Source organism: Capricornis sumatraensis, chromosome 7 (genome assembly GCF_032405125.1).
Source record: "Capricornis sumatraensis isolate serow.1 chromosome 7, serow.2, whole genome shotgun sequence".
NCBI lineage: Eukaryota > Metazoa > Chordata > Mammalia > Artiodactyla > Bovidae > Capricornis > Capricornis sumatraensis.
In genome coordinates, this window is record NC_091075.1 from 74203240 (window position 1) to 74225064 (window position 21825).

Below are 21825 nucleotides of genomic sequence, written 5' to 3' on the forward strand. Positions count from 1 at the left end.
ATAAGAATAACTAGGCTCTGCCCCAACTCTACTTATGGCTGAATCTAAGCAAACCCCTGATTTGGGGTATATGTAATTAGAGCCTAAGGAAAATAGTGGTGCGTTGGACATGTAATGAGCTCGGCTGCCCAGAATCCCTTCTCCCTAGCTGGGGCTCTGAGTTAGGCATGTAGAGCGGTTGATCAGGAAGATGGTCTGTCCATGTTTAGGTAGGAATGATCTTTCCTCTCCTAATAGTCCCCTGAGGCTGACAGTCTTGAAGACTGCTCAGACATCGTCTCTCAGCCTCAGTCCCATATTTGTAAATATAGAAAATAAAACATGGTGTTATCTGTAAAACTCTACAGTGAGCACAAAATAAAGTTGGAAATACTGCCCGAGATAACAGTAGTTAAACTCAAGATAGTTGGATTTTAAGTTAGGTGCTGTATACAGGGTGCTAAGAAAAATACGTACTATGAGAAACATCTTTCTGAATTTAGTAAATGAATGAACTGAGAGTCACACCTGACTGTGGCCTTTCCCACCCCTGAGTTTGTTGAGAACCTGGGGGAAGGTATTGAGTCATTTGAATTGTATTGAAAAAGAAGGTGATTTTCGGTAGTCTGCTCAAATCACTGTTTTCAAAATAGCAAAATAGCTGTTTTGAGACTGTTTAAATTGCTTGGGTAATAGTGTGCACTTAATTTGGGTATTGGAATGCAGTTTGTTATATTGAGTGAGTTGAGTGGAAATCTAATGAAGATTTTATGGATTATAAGTTGGTCAGTCATTTACATTGATTTCCAGTGATCAGTGTTTTTGTGAGAATTTAAAATTCAAAGAATGAGATGCTGAAAAAGTGAAATAGCTAAATGAAATAGGAATAATTTTAGGGTCTGTTTAACTTTAGATTTACTTTTAAAGTTACACACAAAGAACACAGGAAAAAATTTCCTATTTAACTTTCCTTACGGAGAATCTGTGGGAAATGTATGTGGCATACAAATTGGAATAAGCAGGCTCTATATTATGTTTCATCCAAAAATATTTTATGAAGACGTATCTATTTATAAAATATCTAAATATACCTTATATCTAATATATATTTTATATATTTATAAAATATCTTAAAAAATCAATAATGAACTATGAGTCAGTATACAAATAATTTAAATGATATACCTTTGAAAGTTACATCTGATGTTCAAAGCAAAGTAAACTGTTATAAAACTGAATGTGTTTGAAATTGAAGTGTAGATTCCGTGATAAATTTAAAAGAATAACTAGGCATAGGAGTTTTTCTGCTGTGGATTTATTTAAATTTAGTGAAACTCTACATAAGGCATTTAACATAGGGTTTGGAAAAATACATGGCCTCCCACTGTTGAATCTTTTGAAAGGGTATAAAATATTTTTGTATGACAGTAAGCATATATGATGAGGGAATGAGTTTGCCTGTTAAATAATAGATGTTTTCACTTGAATTAGAATAAATTTTGTTTTTTAAAAATAAATTATTTGATTATGAAAACTGTAAGATGTAGTAATTAAATTCTTATGAAGTGAAGTCGCTCAGTCGTGTCCGACTCTGCGATCCTGTGGACTGTAGACTACCAGGCTTCTCCATCCATGGGATTCTCCAGGCAAGAATACTGGAGTGGGTTACTATTTCCTTCTCCAGGGGATCTTCCTGACCCAGGGGTTGAACCTGAGTGTCCCGCATTGCAGGCAGATGCTTTAACCTCTGAGCCACCAGGGAAGCCCTAAATTCTTATGAAACTAACCTATTTTGGGTTAATTTAATGCCCCATGCTGGCAAGGTATGGTAAAACTCAGTGTACTGCTTCAATGTCATTGATACTGTCTATTGGTATAATAATTTTTAAAACAGCATGGCAATATAGAGGAAAAGTTAAAAGATTCCCTTACTCTTTGGCACTGTAATTTTACCCTTAGGAAATTATTCCAAGGAAGCAGTTCATTAGAGATGAAAAGCTTATTGTAACATTGTCTATCACAGCAAAACATCGAAACCACTTAAGTAGTCTGTGTTAAGAGGATGGTTTACTAAATTATGAACATCAACAGAGTGTAATACTGTGCAGTCATTAGTGTATGACACTGGAAAAGCCTGATTGTGCTGACCCAAACACCCTATATAGTATGAATGCAGCTATATTTAAAATACATGAAAGGTAATGTGTAAATTACCATTGGATCATTGAAAAAGCAAGAGAGTTCCAGAAAAACATCTACTGCTGCTTTATTTACTACGCCAAAGCCTTTGACTGTGTGGATCACCATAAACTGTGGAAAATTCCTCAAGAGGTAGGAATAGCAGACCACCTTATTTGCCTCCTGAGAAATCTGTATCAGGTCAAGAAGCAACAGTTAGAACTGGACATGGAACAACAGACTGGTTCCAAATCAGGAAAGGAGTATGTCAAGGTTGTATATTGTCACCCTGCTTATTTAACTTATATGCAGAGTACATCATGTGAAATGCTGGGCTGGATGAAGCACAAACTGAAATCAGGATTGCCGGGAGAAATATCAGTAACCTCAGATACGCAGATGACACCATCCTTATGGCAGAAAGCAAAGAACTAAAGAGCCTCTTGATGAAAGTGAAAGAGGAGAGTGAAAAAGTTGGCTTAAAACTCAACATTCAGAAAACTAAGATCATGGCATCCAGGCCCATCACTTTATGGCAAATAGATGGGGAGACAACAGAAACAGTGAGAGACTTTATTTTTGGGGGACTCCAAAATCACTGAAGATGGTGACTGCAGCCATGAAATTAAAAGAGGTTTGCTCCTTGGGAGAAAAGCTTATAACCAACCTAGACAGCATATTAAAAAACTGAGACATTTCTTTGCCAACAAAGGTCCATCTAGTCAAAGCTATGGTTTTTCCAGTAGTCATGTACGGATGTGAGAGTTGGACTATAAAGAAAGCTGAGCACCAAAGAATTGATGCTTTTGAACTGTGGTGTTGGAGAAGACTCTTGAGAGTCCCTTGGACAGCAAGGAGATCCAACCAGTCAATCCTAAAGGAAATCAGTCCTGAATATTCATTGGAAGGACTGATGCTGAAACTGAAACTCCAATATTTTGGCCACCTGATGCAAAGAAGTGACTTATTGGAAAAGACCCTGATGCTGGGGAAGATTGAAGGCAGGAGGAGAAGGGGATGACGGAAGATGAGATGGTTGGATGGCGTCACCAACTCAATGGACATGTTTGAGCAGACTGTGGGAGTTGGTGATGGACAGGGAAGCCTGGCGTGCTGCAGTCCATGGGGTTGCAAAGAGTCGGACATGACTGAGCGATTGACCTGAATTGAATGTATAAAAGTGAAAATGTGAGTGTGATTATTCAACTTCATATTTTTATAAATTGTTAATATTATGATGCCAGTTCAGTTTTTTTAAAAGACGGAAAATAGCCTTCTTGTGTCCTATGAAATGCATCAAATATTTTAAGACCACAAAATTCAAAACAAGCACAAAGGATATGGGGGGATTGAGAAATGGAAATTGCTATATTTGTTTTATTAATGAGTATGTGTTGTTTTTACTTTAAAGAATTACATGGATTATTTATCACGACTCTATGAGAGAGAAATTAAAGATTTCTTTGAAGTTGCAAAGATCAAGATGACTGGCACAACTAAAGAAAGCAAGAAGTTTGGTAAGCTTAGGCACCTCAGTCCCCTTATTTTCTTTCTATTCTATTAAAAATTGTTTTATTTGTGACAAATAATTTTAAGACTTTTTAGGCAATGTGGAAGGAGATACAATAGAATTAGTAAAAGAATAAATTTAATGCATTGGTTTGATTAATAGGTTTTTCATGGAACAAGTATGCCTCTAAATACTTTTACTAATTAAAATTCTACAGCATGTGAATTTGACAGCAATAAATACATGTCATGTCTAATAAAAGTACAGTGCACCTCATATCCGCAGATGCGGAACCCATAAATATGGAGGACCAGCTATGAGACTTGAGCATCCATGGATTTTGATATCCACGACAGGTGCTGGAACCAACCCTGCACAGATACCGGGGACAACTGTATATAGTCATAGAAGAAGCAGTTGGCCAGAAAATGAAGTGCAGCTGGTAGAGAAAGTACTAGATTAAGAGACACATGTTGGAAGTTCAGTTTCTGATTTCCTAAAAGACCTTTTATAACAGTTGGAGGCAAGTCTGTGATCTCTTAAGTCATTGCACTCCACAGGGAGGTAAAAGTGATTCCTAGCTTCTTACTTCTCACTGGCTATTTTGAATCAAAAAGAAAGTTTCTAAGTGTATTCTCCCCTGTGAAGGGGCTATAAAAATGTCACCAAAATTTCTCCTGTTATTATACTTTATTTTTCTGAAGAGTTATTTTTGAAACGAGGCTTTTTTGTTGCTTCGAAATATGTTAAATAAACAAAAGACTTGATTTAAAAGGATAACCAGTGAAAGTATCAAGTTGCAAGGAAATGATTTGCCGAGGCCACATTCTGCTCTTGCATGTACCCATCTCTGGACTTCTTTTTGGATGGAGTTCTGTGCCTATTGGAGTCAAAACCTGGCCTTAAATGGCTACAGTTTGTCCTCTGTGTCTGCATAGTTCCCCTTTAGAACCATGAGTTTAGCATTTACTTGTTGAAAGGAGCCTGTGCCCTGATTGAAATTGATAGCTCATCTTTCCATTCTTTTCTTTAGGACAAAGAAGACTATCTTTAGTAGTGGGTAATTATTTTGTGATTCACTGGTTTGTGGTTTTTGTTTTTTTTTTAATACAACACTAATATATTGGTGATACTAGTTCAGATTTTTTAAATGGTTTGAATCTGTGTGTTACACTTCTATAAAGATACTGATAAAAATATTGGGACAATAGGCTTTTGGAAACAGAAATGCTAACTCATCCTAAAGGTTAATTGTTCTTAAACAGTGTGTTTATATCCTTGTTAATGTTTCACCATGGATATGTTAAATCAATTTTTCTTTTTAGTAAACAACATATTAATACAGTTACATGTTTAATGTTTTCATTTGGTATATTTGTCATCACTTGTTACTGCAATAAAAGGGAAATCTTTCTAAAACTACCTCCTTGGGAGGTTATTAATGCCATTATCATAATATTAATTTATCAAGCCTAAGATTCTCACTGAGATAAATGACATAATTGAAATATAATTTAAATCAAGTACAATAGTATCTTAATGATATCATTGCATTAACCTAAAACCTTGATTTTTTTTCTTATCCCTTGAAGTTCTTAAATTATCTTGTTAAAAAATTTTTAATTAACCTAAGACAAGTTTAGAAGATACTTTTAAAACAGGGTTAAAATTACATCTTTCATATGTATCTATTATACTTAATAAGGAATAGGAGAGTAACCAAAAAATTATAGTTTCTATTACTATGATGTTATCAGTTACAAGAAAAGAAAAACTAAATAATAAACAGAATTCAGAGGTTAAAAACTATTTTGTTCATCTTTGAAAATGTAACTTGTTGGTCAACTTTTAAAAATAAATTTCAAGTTAAATACAAATGACTTCAGAAGTTCTAAATAGGTAGAATGTAAACTTTTTAAAGATACTTTTTCAAGGATTCAAACTACGTTTAAATCAGTTCTTAATAGTAATTACAATTAAAAGAGAAACCTAAAATTTGGGGAAGATAACTTTTCAATGGATCAAAATTAAGTAATTATGAATAAAATTTAAATTTGTTTTGTTTTTCCCTTGCTCTGAAAATGCTGCATTGTAGATACTAATAAGAATAGAAAGTCAGATTGAATGTATTTTACAAAAGGAAATTGTGTAGACAAAATATAGTCATAGAGATTCAGGGGAATTCTCTCTTTTTGAACCATTCTTTACTCAAGTCTTTAACATCTACTTAGTTCAGATAATTTAAAATAATGTTAAAATGCCAGTAAACTACTTTTTCTTTGTAGTAAGGTTTTTATAAAGTCTTTGCCTTTTTTAGATCAGAAGGTTTACCCTGGTATCTTCAGAGGTGTGGAATTGTCCCCCCAAGATTATTTGTTTTGTTTTTCTTTTGTGTTCCTCAGATGTACTTAATGAAAAGACAGGCAAAGGATATTTAGTAATAATTTTTTAAATCGCTCATTTTTTTTCTTTCTACTACTAAGATAAGACACACATGTATTAGTTGAGCCTATTTACATAATAACTTCCTTATCTTTATTAATCCAAAACTTTAAAAATTATATGCCAAAAACATTTTTTTCAGTGTTTCTCCACTAAATTAAGAAACGTTGTTAACTCCAAAGGGAGTCTTGAACACAAGACTAAATTCAGTCCTGACTGGAAGATTCATTCAGTAAATGTTTATTAATTACCTATTATATGATAAGCACTGCCCAGTACTGAGAATGCAGCAATGAGCAAAGACCCTACCCTCTTAATGCTTATACTCTAGCAGAAATTGTTTAAGGATATTTAAAATTTACCAGAATATTGTTACTTCTTGCTGATAAATAATACAGACTTTTTTATGAGCCCAAATAGGGCACTGGTAGTATTTATTAACTACTTTAAAAAAAGAAAAATATATGCAGCATTAGGCTTTGCTCTGAAACTGATGAACTTAGTAGAGTGACACCTTAAGGCCACCAGAAGGTACTGTTCAGATTGGCCAGCTAGTGGCTCCAGCGCATCCCTCCCTACTGGTCGCTATAATGTCCAGCCTTATCATTTCATATTCCTTTAAACTTCAGGCAGACAAGGCTAGGAAGATTTACATGTTTTTGCTGTGGCAAATTAGTAGTTTATACTCGAGCTTTTGCCTGGCGATAGCAGCTATCACTATCCCGGTTTGGCACGAGTTGACACATTGTTTTCTATTTCTTAAATATTTCTAGAGTTATATCCATTAATTTTCTCTTTTATTTTGTAATTTCTTTCTTTGCCTTTCAAATTAGCTTCTCATTTGGGTTGAGAATGTTTCACAAGATGATCTCTACAATTGATCTAACAAATACTAAAGAGAGGTTTTAGATAAAGGAAATACCAGATGACCCTGAAAGAGCTCCAGTTCCCAATTAGACCTCTTTCCTCACCTTTACCCTTCTACCTACCCATCTCCCAATAATTAGTATTTTGATACATATGTTTTATTCTCAGTATTCACAGAGCCTGTTGTTACTAAATAGTTTAGCTTATTATTCTAAAATGGTTTTAAAACCCCACTCATAATTTTTTATCAGAGGGAGTATAAAATTATTTAGTACAGTGGAGATTCCTTCCAAGAGCTTTCAGTGAATACAGGATTGTTAATGCATTTAATGTTTAAATGTGCAACTTCATTCTATTAAATTTTCACTGTATTAAATTATTTACTTGAACTCTGTTTTCTTCAGAAATCAGAACTTGCAAACATAGTCTTTAAATTTAAGTACATCAGCTTAGGAGACTTAAAACATCATTTAAAAGTGTGGGGGAGGTTTACAAATGTAGATATTTTTACCTGAATATTTGCATAAAATAGTACATTAAAAGACTAGTAAAGTCTTTTCTCTCATGTAATTTCTCAAGCAGTAGCTGACCAACTAAACATATGTTGCATCTCTCGTTACTTGATGCTCATGGTTCTTTGCATGTGTCTTTTAAACTAGAGCTTTAACTTCCTCTTGTGCATGGTTTGTGCAAATTGCAGTTTATTAACTTGTCTTTGTCTTTGATGCTTGCAACCTAATCCATCACAGCTACACTGCCTCGAAAAGAAAGTGCTGTCAAACAGGAAACAGAGAGTGAGTATGCTTAGTGTATTAGTAGGTATTCTCAATGCATGTTTGTTTAATGTCTAGAAATTAGTTATTTATCTTGAAAAAAGTTACACCAGAAATATTGATTGCTCTGGGTTGCCAGGTATTGATGAAAGAAAACCAACAGAAGGGAAGTGGTATGACTACATCCAAGAAATATGTAATATGGTTAAACATGTATGGTGGGTAGTCAGAAATTTATAAAAAATCTTAACCATTATACTTTTTTTTCAGGCTGTGTTTAGAAACTATAAAATTTCTTGTATGTGTGGTCAGATTTTGCATAATGAAACCAAAGTTTGTCCCTAGCTAACTATATATCATATTTTTTATTACTTATTTTATTATTTGTCCCTTCTGACCATCAGCGAATAATACAGGTTAGCTAAGAAATAGTCAAGAAGAATAAAAATGCTTTACTGTTTAAATTTAATTCTGAATAAAAATATCACATTTTCTTGTAAAAATAGAATCGTTTAATTATTTGATGTATGTAGGATTTGTCCAGACATATTGTTCTCATTTTTCCTCATGGCTATGATAGATACCTGTGTTTATACCTAAACTCAGATGTCCCATATTAATATAGTTAATAATGTATGTGTTATATTTTAGTTGTATTTTAAATACAACAAATATTCAGGGTTTTTTTTTTCTCCTTTCATTTTGTTTAGTTTTTTAAAGAACTTTAATCAGTTTACTTGCTGAAAAAACAAGAGTGTCTGAGTTCAGGAATGTATTGAGTTATGTGTAATTGACATTTTTAGTAGGGCAAGAATAATTGAGTGTTGGTAGTTTCACATGGTTCAGCCTAATGTATTGATTTAATGTTGAGGCAAATAATATTGAATATGGCAGTTTTTTTCTAGAAATACAACCATCATGTTAGCTAGTATTCTAGGGGGTCAGTGACTTTCATCCATAGTCATGTCTTCTGAGTGGAAAAGAAATCCTCATCTACTTTAGAAAAATCATCAGGCAACTGTGATGAGACTGGGCAGGGCACAATGTGATCTTTAAGATCCCTTTCAGTCTTACTCTGTGATTCTGTGTGCTTTCACCTATCATTACATATGCTCAGAAGTAGAATACAAATCTTAATGAAAGAGAAAGACTGTACATCCTTTTCATATGGTAGAGTTGTGCCCTAACTAATATGAGCCCCAGAAGACCAGGACAGTAGAAAAGAGCCTTGATTATGCCATGGGTCTTTTATTCATGAAGGTCACAACTTTTAAAGTTTTATCATTTCTTAGGTCTTCATGGAAGTTCCGGGAAATTAACTGGATCTACTTCTAGTCTAAATAAACTCAGTGTTCAGAGTTCAGGGAATCGCAGATCTCAGTCATCTTCCTTGTTGGATATGGGAAACATGTCGGCCTCTGACCTCGATGTCGCGGACAGAACCAAATTTGATAAGGTAAAATAAAATAACACATGTTTCTTAAACATTACTGTCAGTTTTCTAGCACCAGTTTGTTATTGCTTTCATTGTATTCAAAGATTTGGGCTCTATTGACTCTTTTAATTAACCATGTCTTACTTTCCATTTCTGAATCTAAAAAAACAAAATACCGGTCAAATGGCAACTGAAATGTGATTCATCAATTAAATGACGTAACAGCTTTATTAAAATTTGTTATAAATCATAAAGAGCTTGCATTGTCAATCCAGTTATTTGAGTGACTACAAAGAGGAAACAACTTCTATGAAGCTAAATTGTTTAAATAAAAAGTTTTATCACTATGTTCCTTTTTCCAGATTCCAAGTGAATAATTGTTGTCAGTTTTGTTTTAGGTATGTTCTGACCCTGTTGTACCTCATTAATACTGCATTGTCCTGTCAATCTTGGAAGTATTTGTTTGGGGGATTCCATTAAGATTATAGATAAAGCTTCCCTGGTTGCTGCCAAAAAGTGATTAAATGTGGAATGTTATTTTTAAGCATTTTGTTCAGTTCTTTGTAGGATCATTTTGGTTTTCTTCAGATCTTTGAACAGGTACTGAGTGAACTGGAGCCCCTGTGTCTGGCAGAACAAGACTTCATAAGTAAATTTTTCAAACTACAGCAACATCAGAGTATGCCTGGAACTGTGGTATGGGTGACATTTATTTATTAGCTCATATTTAGGATCTATATCATAATTAGCCTAATCAGTATGTTGTCATAATTTCAGTATCAGAACAGAAAGAATTTACATTGTAAGGATTTTTAAAATAATTTTTATCATACAAGATAATAAAAAAAGGGATAGGGTTTGGACATCTAATCTAATACTCTAGACTATCTTAGGCCTAAACATTCTCCAAATTGATGAGTGGGGAAATGTCTGAGTTTACTTGGCAAAAAATATTTTTAAAAAGCAAATGTATTGTTTTAGTGATCAAGAAAAATAGAATTAAAAAAATTTAAAAATGATGTTTTAATGTACATTTGTTATTTAGTCGCTAAGTCGTGTCCGACTCTTTGCGACCCTGTGGACTGTAGGCCACCAGGTTTCTCTATCCATGGGATTTCCCAGGCAAGAATGGATTGCCAGTTCCTTCACCAGGGGATCTTCCCAACCCAGAAATTGAACCTGTGGCTCCTGCATTGGCAGGCAGATTTCTTTACCGCTAAGCCACCAGGGAAGCCCCTGTGGTCTTAAAAAATAAATGAAAGCAAGAAAGAAAAAAATGGTGAGGCCTCAAATCAGAATCTTTCTTATGGCTTTCTTACTATGAGACCTTAAACTAATTATTTAATCCCTATTTTTCCTCATCTGTATAATGGGTATAATAATGCCTATTGAACATGACTCTCTGGTGGCATAAATGTAAGAAAATAAAATGAGACATTTGCTAGAGTATTTTAAAGAACTTAAAAGCACAATGCAAATCGAATAGCTTTTTTAAAATTGAGATGATCTTTAAAAGAACCAACATATACAAACAGTCCTCAAATGACTGAGAAATTAAATCTTTCAAATGGTTAGAGGATTTGTTCCTGTAGATAGTATTGCTAGTAAATTTGTTAGTTTCTATAAGAACTTCTGACAGCATTTTTTATGCTTGAGTTTTATTAGAATGATTAATTTTATTAGAATGATTTTAATTTTCAAAATTCTCCCTTGAACATGTTCCTAGATGTGTTCAGCTTTTTATTAAGTTGCCCTCTCATTCCTATACTCCTTCTGAGTCTCCTCTACCTTTCTTTCCCGCCCCACCCCGCCAAATGTCCTCACACACAAACACAACTTCTCATTCTCAGATAAAATCTAAAAACAAAGCTTTTCGTGAACATTCTGAAACAACATATTAAATTATATGATTGCATTGATAATACTACCTTTAAAAATCATTATTTCTCATAATATATTCTCTCCTAAGGATTTTAAGACCGAGCAGGCTATTGCTATATAAACTAAACTAGTCAATTTGTTAGTCTTTTATTATGTAAAGTACCTGAATAATTTTTGCAGACGGAAGCAGAGGACACAGATGGAGGAACTTTGTCACGGCAACATAATGCTGGCACACCACTGCCTGTTTCATCTGAGTATGTGTTTGTTACTATCTGTTGTTTATTGTGAAAAAAAATAAACTTTCAATTGAGCAGAAAGGAATACTGCCCAGTGAGGAGTCCAGATTCCTGACCATAACTGACAACACTCAGAGCACCTATCTGTGTGCCCAGTGTCTTATGGAACATCTCAGGAAGTAAAATTGGTGCTGTTTATGGCTGTTCAGCTTTTCTTTGCTCTTGTAAACGCACAAATGCAGTCAATTTTGACGTTTGCTGGTAGGAAGTAGCATTTGAATTGTAGTGTATTTCTCAAATCACAAAGCACATTTCAGGACCCAGTTCTACAAAGGACAGTGTTATTTTGAGTGATAAAATGCAACCTCAAAAAATATGTTAATATTGGAAACCATTCTAGAATAATTAACTATTTGGACAGTGTTAGTTGAAATATCAAATTTTAGTCATTTGTGTATACTGAGGGGATTAAAGTTAAAGGTGAATACACCTGAAGCTTGTAATAACTTTTCTGTTTTGTATTTCTGAACAGGAAGGATATGATCCGCCAAATGATGATTAAAATATTTCGCTGCATTGAGCCAGAACTGAACAACTTGATTGCATTAGGAGACAAAATTGATAGTTTTAACTCCCTTTACATGCTAGTCAAAATGAGTCATCATGTGTGGACTGCACAAAACGTGGACCCTGCTTCTTTTCTGAGTACTACATTGGGAAATGTTTTGGTGACTGTCAAAAGGAACTTTGACAAATGTATTGTAAGTTGGGTTTTTTTTTTTTCCAATAACTTTGAACTGTTAACCATTGCAAAATATCTGTGTGTGTGTGTGTGTGTATGTGTGTGTGTGTGTGTGTGTGTGTGTGTGTGTATTTAAAATATTCCCAGTTTTCCACCAGGGGATCTACTATTCATATCCCCCAAGCCTTGAAGCAAGGTATTGGCTGCAACATACAGGAGCAGGGTTAGCTGGATGGTGCTGTGCCAAGTAGAGTCCCATCTACAGTGAATCATGGCAAGTTCGGAAGTAGCTGACATAGAGGCAGCAGTTATTATACTTGAGATCCTCTAAGTAACTGAAATCCCAGTTGACTGATTAGTGACCACAGATTTAATGAAACAACTGAAACTTGAATTTATTGTTTCTCTTCTTTTAACATATTATAATAGGATAATTAATATTTGGATAATTTTAATTGATTAAAGTATTTTTTTAGTTTAATAGCTTTAATCATATTACCTTAAGAATAAATTGTTCTTATGAAAACTTTTGGCAGTTATCATTTTTCTCCTAATAGGAAAAAAATCATTAACTTTATTTTTTCTGTTAGGTTTTGGTAAGCTCATAGATATGAACAGGATTGGACCAGGTTCTAAAAAGAGTTTCATTTTATTAATGTATTTAGTATTAATATGTAAAAGTAGATATTTATCATCTGAATTATTCTACTATGTAACCTCTAAGTTAAATCCAGTGCTTGAATAGCCATAGAATGAGTGAGTGAAAGTCGCTCAGTCATGTTTGAGTCTTTGTGACCCCATGGTTGGTAGCTTACCAGACTCCTCTGTCCATGGAATTATCCAGATAAGTATACTGGAGTGGGTAGCCATTCCCTCCAGGGGATCTTCCCAACCCAGGGATCGAACCCAGGTCTCTCGCTTTGCAGGCAGATTCTTAACCAGCTGAGCCACCAGGGAAGCCCATAGAATAATGAGAGAATAATAAAAATATTAAGGGTAATTAAAATCCACATCATCTTTTATACTTTTTAAAAATAATATTTACTGATTTCTGAAAGTTTAAAAGCCATCTGCAGAAACTTAAATGTCACCTCAACAGACTTGTTAGCCCTCCTTCCCCACCAAATGACTGCACTGGCATTTGAAATATTATGAAATTTGGCCACTTATCCTCTTCCCTGCCCAGCTTTCTTGAGAAGTGATGATAAACCTGTAAGGTCTGATTGTAAGCTGATAGCCAAAAGGAAAATAAAGAATTACTAAAGTCTAAGATAATGAGTCCCATGTGACATAGAGTAAGAATAGCTAGAACACTAATCTTGAGAACACTATACATTTTTAGAATATGAAGATTTTGTTGCTCTTATCAGTAAAATAAAACTATTATATAAAACTTTAATATAATACCTCTCAATCCAGTTGAATGTAATTATTAAAAGTGTAAGATGTAATAGTATCAGGTAGATGTAGGCATGGGTTCAAATGAAGTGCTTAGCACATTGCCTGGTACAGAATCAGAGCTTGTAACTGATCACTTGTAATGGTGATGATGACAGTAGTGAAAGTGAAAGTGAAGTCTCTTAGTCACGTCCAACTCTGTGACCCCATGGGCTGTAGCCTACCACACTCGTCTGTCCATGGGATTTTCCAGGCAAGAGTATTGGAGTGGGTTGCCATTTCCTTCTCCAGAGGATCATCCTGACCTAGGGATCGAACCCGGGTTTCCCACATTGTAGGCAGATGCTTTACCATCTGAGTCACCAGGGAATAACAGTAGTAATTAATAATAGTTTGCTGAAGAATGTTCATGTTACTCTCAAAACTGGGAAGTGAAGAAATTTAGTAAAATTTACCTAGACAAAGGTATAAAGTCATGTTTTTTCCTAAATTGCATGTATTTCTAAAAGCTTTACCTTTTGTCACTAAAGGGAGAAGGATGGTTCCTTCTGTTGGTTGTCATCAATGTTTCTTATTTTAACTCAAGTCTTTTCACAGTGTCCAGTCAGTTGTGCGTGCTCAGTTAAGTGTTACATGTTTTGGTACTTGGGACAAGATCTGGACCTAAGGCATACCTTGAAAAAGTAGTGAATGGTTCTGTGTGTATTGAACCAAAGAATGAATGTCAGACGACTGCAGAAAGTGAAATAAATAGCATCTGAGTTTAGTACTTTCATCTGGTGGCCAAGCCCAAAGTGTTCTTTAAGGAACAGGGCTAAAAAGATTAGCCTACCAAGAACTAGAGATAAAATTAGAAACATATCAAGTACTACCAAGCTGGACACTGCACTCCAGTACATTTCTTACCTGAATTTACTTTGCTTTTCAGAATTCCTCACACTATAGTGATGTGGTTTTCTACTCTTTAACCTTTGAAAATGATATGATTTGGGTGCCTCTTCCTCATTGTATATTCTTGCCTTCTTTGTCATAGATTAATTAAACATATAAGGATGGGTTTATTTCTGGGTACTCTGTTCCGTTGATCTACATGTCTGTTTTTGTACCAGTACCATATTGTTTGATGACTATAGCTTTGTAGTATAGTTTGAAATCAGGGAGCATAATACCTCTGATTTTGTTCTTCTTTCTTGAGCTTACTTTGGCTATTATGATCTTTTGTGTTTCCATATAGGTTTTAGAATTATTTGTCCAATTTGGATTGCTTTTATTTATTTTTCCTGTCTGATTGCTAAGTCTAGAACTTCCAATACCATATTGAACAAAAGAACAATTACTTTTCTAATCTCTACATGTCATATGGTTTTCAGGTTATATCCCCAAAATCTCAGCATAATGACATTTTAGGTAGGAGTTGAAAATGATTCAACACTTTGGCAATGTACTTCTTACTGGAAATAGAACTAGATCCCCTGGAAGTACACAGAATCATAATTGATTATTTTGAACCAAAGTGTCTATATTCTGTCTGTATGTCTGTTTGTACTTTGTATCCATCTTACACAAGTACTTTACTATACAGATTTAGAGTAAATAACTAATAGATACATGGAAAACTATGTAATGCAAATCCACAGTAGAAATACCTGATCTCCTTCTCTGTTCTCATACCCCCAAAATATAGAACTTCTCTATCCAAACAAATTTTAGGCTGTTGAGATTTGGAAATGGTTGTGGTTCTCAACTTGACTGTATAGCCACCAACCAGAAATAATCGTGAGAGATCCTGTGTGTGCTCTGGTATCTGCTCTGCCCCAAAATGGGCAATCACTATATACTTACCTTTTATAAATGATAGAAGTGTTCACTAGTTGTTTTTACTTTAAACAAAGACCTGAGGTTCACAAGCTTTGAGTGCATTTTGTTTTGGATAATTTTGATTTTTTTCCTTGATTTTAGTTTCTTAAATATTATATATGTACTTTTTAATCTCTAGAAATAGTTTTTCTTAGTTATCCATATTGTATTACTCTTTGGTTAGTAAATGTCCAAAATGTTCTAGGTATTAAATTACGTCATGCCTTTGTGGTATATATATTTGCTTTTAATTGTATGTTGTTTCTAAGTTGCTTAGCTATTTTTCTCCCTTGCTTTCTGCCTAACTTTAGAGTAACCAAATAAGGCAAATGGAAGAAGTAAAGATCTCAAAGAAAAGTAAAGTAGGAATTCTCCCATTTGTTGCTGAATTTGAAGAATTTGCTGGACTCGCAGAATCAATCTTTAAAAATGCTGAGCGTCGTGGAGATCTAGATAAAGCATATACTAAACTTATCAGAGGGGTATTTGTTAATGGTAAGCTTTTGTTACATTATGAAGACGTTTTTGGTGGTGGTTTTCCTTATTTCTGGTATTTTTGGTCGGTTTTCATTATTTCTGATTAAGTTAGAAGTTGGGGGACAGATCTGTTCATTATTTTCCATAGTCTATAGTCTTTTTTAAGTTTTCTGAAAGTAAAGATTTCTTAAATTTGAAAAACAAACAGTACGTAAAACCCATTTGTATTTACCAGGAACTACTTATATTTTAGGGTTCATATGGGCTATCATTATGTAAAATTGAAATTCATTTTTTAAACACAAAAATGACCTTGTGGATTACATTTGCATTTTAGCAAGAGTCTTCTCGAGATGATCAACAGTGATGTCTGTACGTGTGTGTGCTTAGTCACTCAATCATGTCCAACTCTATGCAACACCATGGACTGTAGCTCACCAGGCTCCTCTGTCCATGGGATTCTCGAGGCAAGAATACTGGAATGGGTTGCCATTCAGTCTGCCAGGGGATCTTCCCAACCCCGGGATCAAACCCAGGTCCCCCATATTGTAGTTGGATTCTTTACCATCTGAGCCACCAGGGAAGCTCAAAAATACTGGAATGGGTAGCCTATCTCTTCTCTAGGGGATCTTCCCGAGCCAGTAATTGAATCTAGGTCTCCTGCATTGCAGGCCAATTCTTTACCAGCAGAGCTACCAGGGAAGCCCCAATTAATGCTAAAATAGTATAATTCATCATCTTCCTATGTCACATCACACAGTTAAGTTACAGAAACAATGTGGATGTGTTTAATTTGAAATAAACAATCTGACTGCATTAATTCAGGAATTTTTAAAGCTAAAAAAATGACAAAAGTAGAATTATCTCAACAGTTACAGATAATACATTTTTGGTGGAAACAGATTTAGGGGAAAGATGATAAATTATATGATTGAATGTTTATATGGTTGATATTTCTTTTAAAATTCAAAGTAGCTTTGCTTTGTCCGATTGTAAAGTACTATATGCTCATTACATACCCCCCAAAATCAGCAAACTGACTTTAAAAATCAAGAAGAAAGTAATTTGTAATCTCATCATACAAAGGTAACGTTTAATTTTTACCTGTCTAAACTTTTCAATATATCTCTCTCCCTGGTATATAAGCACATATTGTGTATTCTCTAATTTAAAAATGTTTTATCATACCTTACACACTGTTTTGGAACCTGCTAGACTCTATGATTCTAGTGTCTTTCCTTGTCTACTAATATCAGTTCAGTTCAGTTCAGTTGTGTCCGACTCTTTACAACCCCATCAATCACAGCACGCCAGGCCTCCCTGTCCATCACCAACTCCCGGAGTTTACTCAAACTCATGTCCATCTGAATGCTGAGTTCCACAGAATAGCAAAGAGAGATAAGAAAGCCTTCCTCAGTGATCGATGCAGAGAAATAGAGGAAAACAACAGAATGGGAAAGACTAGATATCTCTTCGAGAAAATTAGAGATACCAAGGGAACATTTCATGCGAAGATGGGCTCAATAAAAGACAGAAATGGTATGGACCTAACAGAAGCAGAAGATATTAAGAAGAGGTGACAAGAATACACAGAAGAACTGTACAAAAAAGATCTTCACAACCCAGATAATCACTATGGTGTGATCACTCAGCTAGAACCAGACATCCTGGAATATGAAGTCAAGTGAGCCTTAGAAAGCCGAACAAAGCTAGTGCGGGTGATGGAATTCCAGTGGAGCTATTTCAAATCCTGAAAGATGATGCTGTGAAAGTGCTGCACTCAATATGCCAACAAATTTGGAAAACTCAGCAGTGGCCACAGGACTGGAAAAGGTCAGTTTTCATTCCAATCCCAAAGAAAGGCAATGCCAAAGAATGCTCAAACTACTGCACAATTGCACTCATCTCACATGCTAGTAAAGTAACGCTCAAAATTCTCCAAGCCAGGCTTCAGCAATATGTGAACTGTGAACTTCCTGAAGTTCAAGCTGGTTTTAGAAAAGGCAGAGGAACCAGAGATCAAATTGCCAACATCCGCTGGATCATCAGAAAAGCAAGAGAGTTCCAGAAAAACATCTATTTCTGCTTTCTTGACTATGCCAAAGCCTTTGACTGTGTGGATCACAAGAAACTGGAAAATTCTGAAAGAGATGGGAATACCAGGCCACCTGACCTGCCTCTTGAGAAACCTATATGCAGGTCAGGAAGCAACAGTTAGAACTGGACATGAAACAACAGACTGGTTCCAAATAGGAAACAGAGTATGTCAAGGCTGTGTATTGTCACCCTGCTTATTTAACCTATATGCAGAGTACATCATGAGAAATGCTGGGCTGGAAGAAGCACAAGCTGGAATCAAGATTGCCAGGAGAAATATCAATAACCTCAGATATACAGATGATACCACCCTTATGTCAGAAAGTGAAGAAGAACTAATGAGCCTCTTGATAAAAGTGAAAAAGAAGAGTGAAAAAGTTGGCTTAAAGCTCAACATTGAGAAAACGAAGATGATGGCATCTGGTCCCATCACTTCATGGGAAATAGATGGGGAAACAGTGGAAACAGTGTCAGACTTTATTTTTGGGGGCTCCAGAATCACTGCAGATGGTGATTGCAGCCATGAAATTAAAAGACCCTTACTCCTTGGAAGGAAAGTTATGACCAACCTAGATAGCATATTCAAAAGCAGAGACATGACTTTGCCAACAAAGGTCTGTCTAGTCAAGGCCCTGGTTTTTCCAGTGGTCACGTATGGATGTGAGAGTTGGACTGTGAAGAAAGCTGAGTGCCAAAGAATTGATTCTTTTGAACTGTGGTGTTGGAGAAGACTCTTGAGAGTCCCTTGGACTGCAAGGAGATCCAACCAGTCCATTCTAAAGGAGATCAGTCCTGAGTGTTCATTGGAAGGACTGATGCTAAAGCTGAAACTCCAGTACTTTGGCCACCTCATACGAAGAGTTGACTCATTGGAAAAGACTCTGATGCTGGGAGTGATTGAGGGCAGGAGGAGAAGGGGACAACAGAAGATGAGATGGCTGGATGGCATCACCAACTCGATAACCATAATCACTTTTAATGATTATATAGAGTTCCATCTATCATTATTTACTTAGCAGATCTTCTGTTAACAGGCATTTGGTTCGTTTCCTGTTTTCTGTATATTTCTGTATATTATCTAATAATTTCCCTAGGATCAATTATTGGAAATAATTACCAAGTCAAAAGTTTTGTGTCTGTTGAGTTTCTGCCAAATAACCACACAGAAGGATTATACCTGTTTAGTCCTTTGAGGGTCTGGTGAAAGTTTCTATCACATCTGCCTCGATACCCAGTATTTCTCAGTATTATCAGTCTTGTTATCCTTTGTTAACCTAGAAGGATATAAATCAGTTGTGCTTATGGTATGTTTTACTGTGTAAGAGCTTCCAAATTATATGTCAACTTTATTCATCTTTTTCTTTATGACTTCTAAGTTTTGGGCCATTCTTAGAAAGTTCATACTATCACAGAATTATTTCTTTAACTAGGTTTATTTTTCTTAGTACTTAATGATTGCATTCATTTATTTGCTTTTAACATTTTAAGCACTTGAACAATTTAGAATTTGTTTGGCTAAAAGATGTGAAATGGGAATCCAAATTTATACATATATATATATGACTGTTTTAGAATGATTTTTTATTTAGGTTTGGGTAGATCCTTCAGTACATTATGTTTTATTTGATTAAGTGCAGAAAATGTGCTTACTTCTTAAACTTATAAGTGAAAAAAAAATTTTTTTCCATAGCTAAATGTGGTCATATTCATACGAGGGCATTGTTATATTTCTTCCATTTTTGTTTAGTGGAGAAAGTAGCAAACGAAAGCCAGAAGACCCCCAGGGATGTAGTCATGATGGAAAACTTCCACCATATTTTTGCAACACTTTCTCGTTTGAAAATCTCATGTCTAGAAGCTGAAAAAAAAGAAGCCAAACAAAAATACACAGATCACCTTCAGTCTTATGTCATATACTCTTTAGGACAACCTCTTGAAAAACTAAATGTAAGCATATTTTCATTCAGTATATTTTTTCTGGTTTTGGACCTGTGTTTACATGTGAGTAACACAACAGACATTTATTTTTAAGGTTGCTCATTCATTGGTGCAGGAGGATAAGGAAGGATGGACTGAGATACTGAAGCTGCTCAGACACTGCTAGATGTTTTATATACATTTCTTTTAATTCTTGTAAACCATGATGTGGGGTAAGATAGCATTATCCTTGTTTTACAAATGAAGAAACTGAAAGTAAATAAAAAGTTATAATAATTGACAGGTAGCAAAGCAGGGTGATTAACCATAGATTTAGCCTTTTCCATTATACCAGTCTTCCATTTCTTACCTCATAAATGGCTAACCTTTATCCCTAGCTCAGATGAAGATTTTGAAAACTCTATCAAGATAAAAAGAAAAAAAAATTGTTTTATTCATTGCCTTTTCTTTATCCTTCCTTTCTTGACTTGTCCTTCCCCAGAGCAAATCTGATCTTTAAACATGAGAAATGGTAGTTTTAGAGAACTTTGCAACATAGTAGAAGCTTAAATGGACCCTTCTAACAAATTATGTCCACAATGTGGTTAGCCATCTTCTATGTTTTGAAATTAGAGTCAAATAAAAATTGTCTATCTGTTGTCAGCAATTCAAATGCAGAACCAGTGTCTTATAAATTGAAGAACAGACAGATATTCCTTTAGGGTAAAGGGTCTGTCTCAGACCTAAAGCCTGCATGATACGTAACTGCAACATAAAGGAACTTCCTTTGAAATCAGATTTAAAGCAGAAACATTGATAAATCCTTTCACATTGTTATAGAAGCTCTAGCCAATGCAGTAAGACCGCAACATAAAGATATATAAAAAGAATCATACTGGAGTGGACTGCCATTTCCTCCTCCAGGGAATCTTACCAGCCCAGGCACCAAATCCGTGTCTCTCGTGTCTCCCGCGTCGGCAGGCGGAGTCTTTGTGACTGCGCCACCTGGGAAGCCCTCAGGGTTACAATTACCTGTATATAATATGTTGAGGTTATTTTATCTGGTAAAGTAAAATATGTTTTTTAACCTAGTCAAGATATATATATATATCAAAAAATAATTTGTTTCCTGTATGTTATAATAACCAATTAAAAATCTGTGTAGAAAAATAAATAAAAAATAAAAATCTGTGTAGAAAAAAATTTTTAAATATCCAGAACAGATTTGTCTAAAAAATCATTATTAAAAATGTAATAATTTAATGAAGAATAAATAAATAATAGCTAAGAAAATTTTAGAGACTAGTAGTGAGGGGATTTGACCGTGTTGTGATCAAGTAAAGACTTGCCAATCAATATGCATGTTAAAAAACCAATTACACTTAAAAGGCAACCTGAGAAGAATATTTATAACAGCACAACAGTCAGTATACTTAATATAAAAGATCTTTTTAAAATCAATCAGGAAAGCACTAAGATCCCAATATATAAATGGGTAAGGGTTCTGAATGTACTTACTGAGCATATGAAAAGCAGATAAACTTCATTTCTAGCTGAAGAATATTGAAATAAAATGACAAATAAACCTTTCTTACTTTCTTTTGGCTATACCACTTGGCATGTGGGATCTTAGTTCCCCCTTCCCATCCCTCCACCAGGGATCCAACCCATGCCATCTGCATTGGAAGGGCAGAGTCTTAACCACTGGACTGCCAGGAAAGTCCCCCTTTTTCACTTTTCAAAATGACAAAGATTTTTTTTTAAATTATGATAATGCTGATGATAGTATGATAAGATAAAATAGTCTCGTATGAGAGAAATATAAAGTGATTGAACTTTTCTGGGAAGCAATTTGTGTATATGAAGAATCTTCAGAATACTTAACAATTATATTCCTCAACTGAGGAATTATAGTCCTAGAAATTTATGCTGGACGGTCATCAATAATGTGGGTAAATATCTATGTATAAAAGTTATTTATAACTATATTTATAATAGATTTTGGTTTTGATGAATAGATTTTGTCAACTTCA

At 34.7% G+C, this 21825-nt stretch overlaps 1 protein-coding gene across 2 annotated transcripts in view; it reads left to right on the forward strand.

Moving 5' to 3' along the window:
* The window catches only part of EXOC1 (exocyst complex component 1), a 54475-nt gene that overhangs the window by 28961 nt on the left and 3689 nt on the right, over positions 1 to 21825 (forward strand). Inside the window, exons 10-17 of one of the 2 annotated variants that reach the window (XM_068975007.1) lie at positions 3569 to 3674; positions 7726 to 7770; positions 9042 to 9205; positions 9773 to 9880; positions 11246 to 11322; positions 11837 to 12065; positions 15613 to 15796; positions 19623 to 19822. In XM_068975007.1, coding sequence (XP_068831108.1) covers positions 3569 to 3674; positions 7726 to 7770; positions 9042 to 9205; positions 9773 to 9880; positions 11246 to 11322; positions 11837 to 12065; positions 15613 to 15796; positions 19623 to 19822 — 1113 coding nt within the window. The remainder of the gene's footprint in view (positions 1 to 3568; positions 3675 to 7725; positions 7771 to 9041; positions 9206 to 9772; positions 9881 to 11245; positions 11323 to 11836; positions 12066 to 15612; positions 15797 to 19622; positions 19823 to 21825) is intronic. The other variant, XM_068975008.1, reaches the window with a different exon arrangement.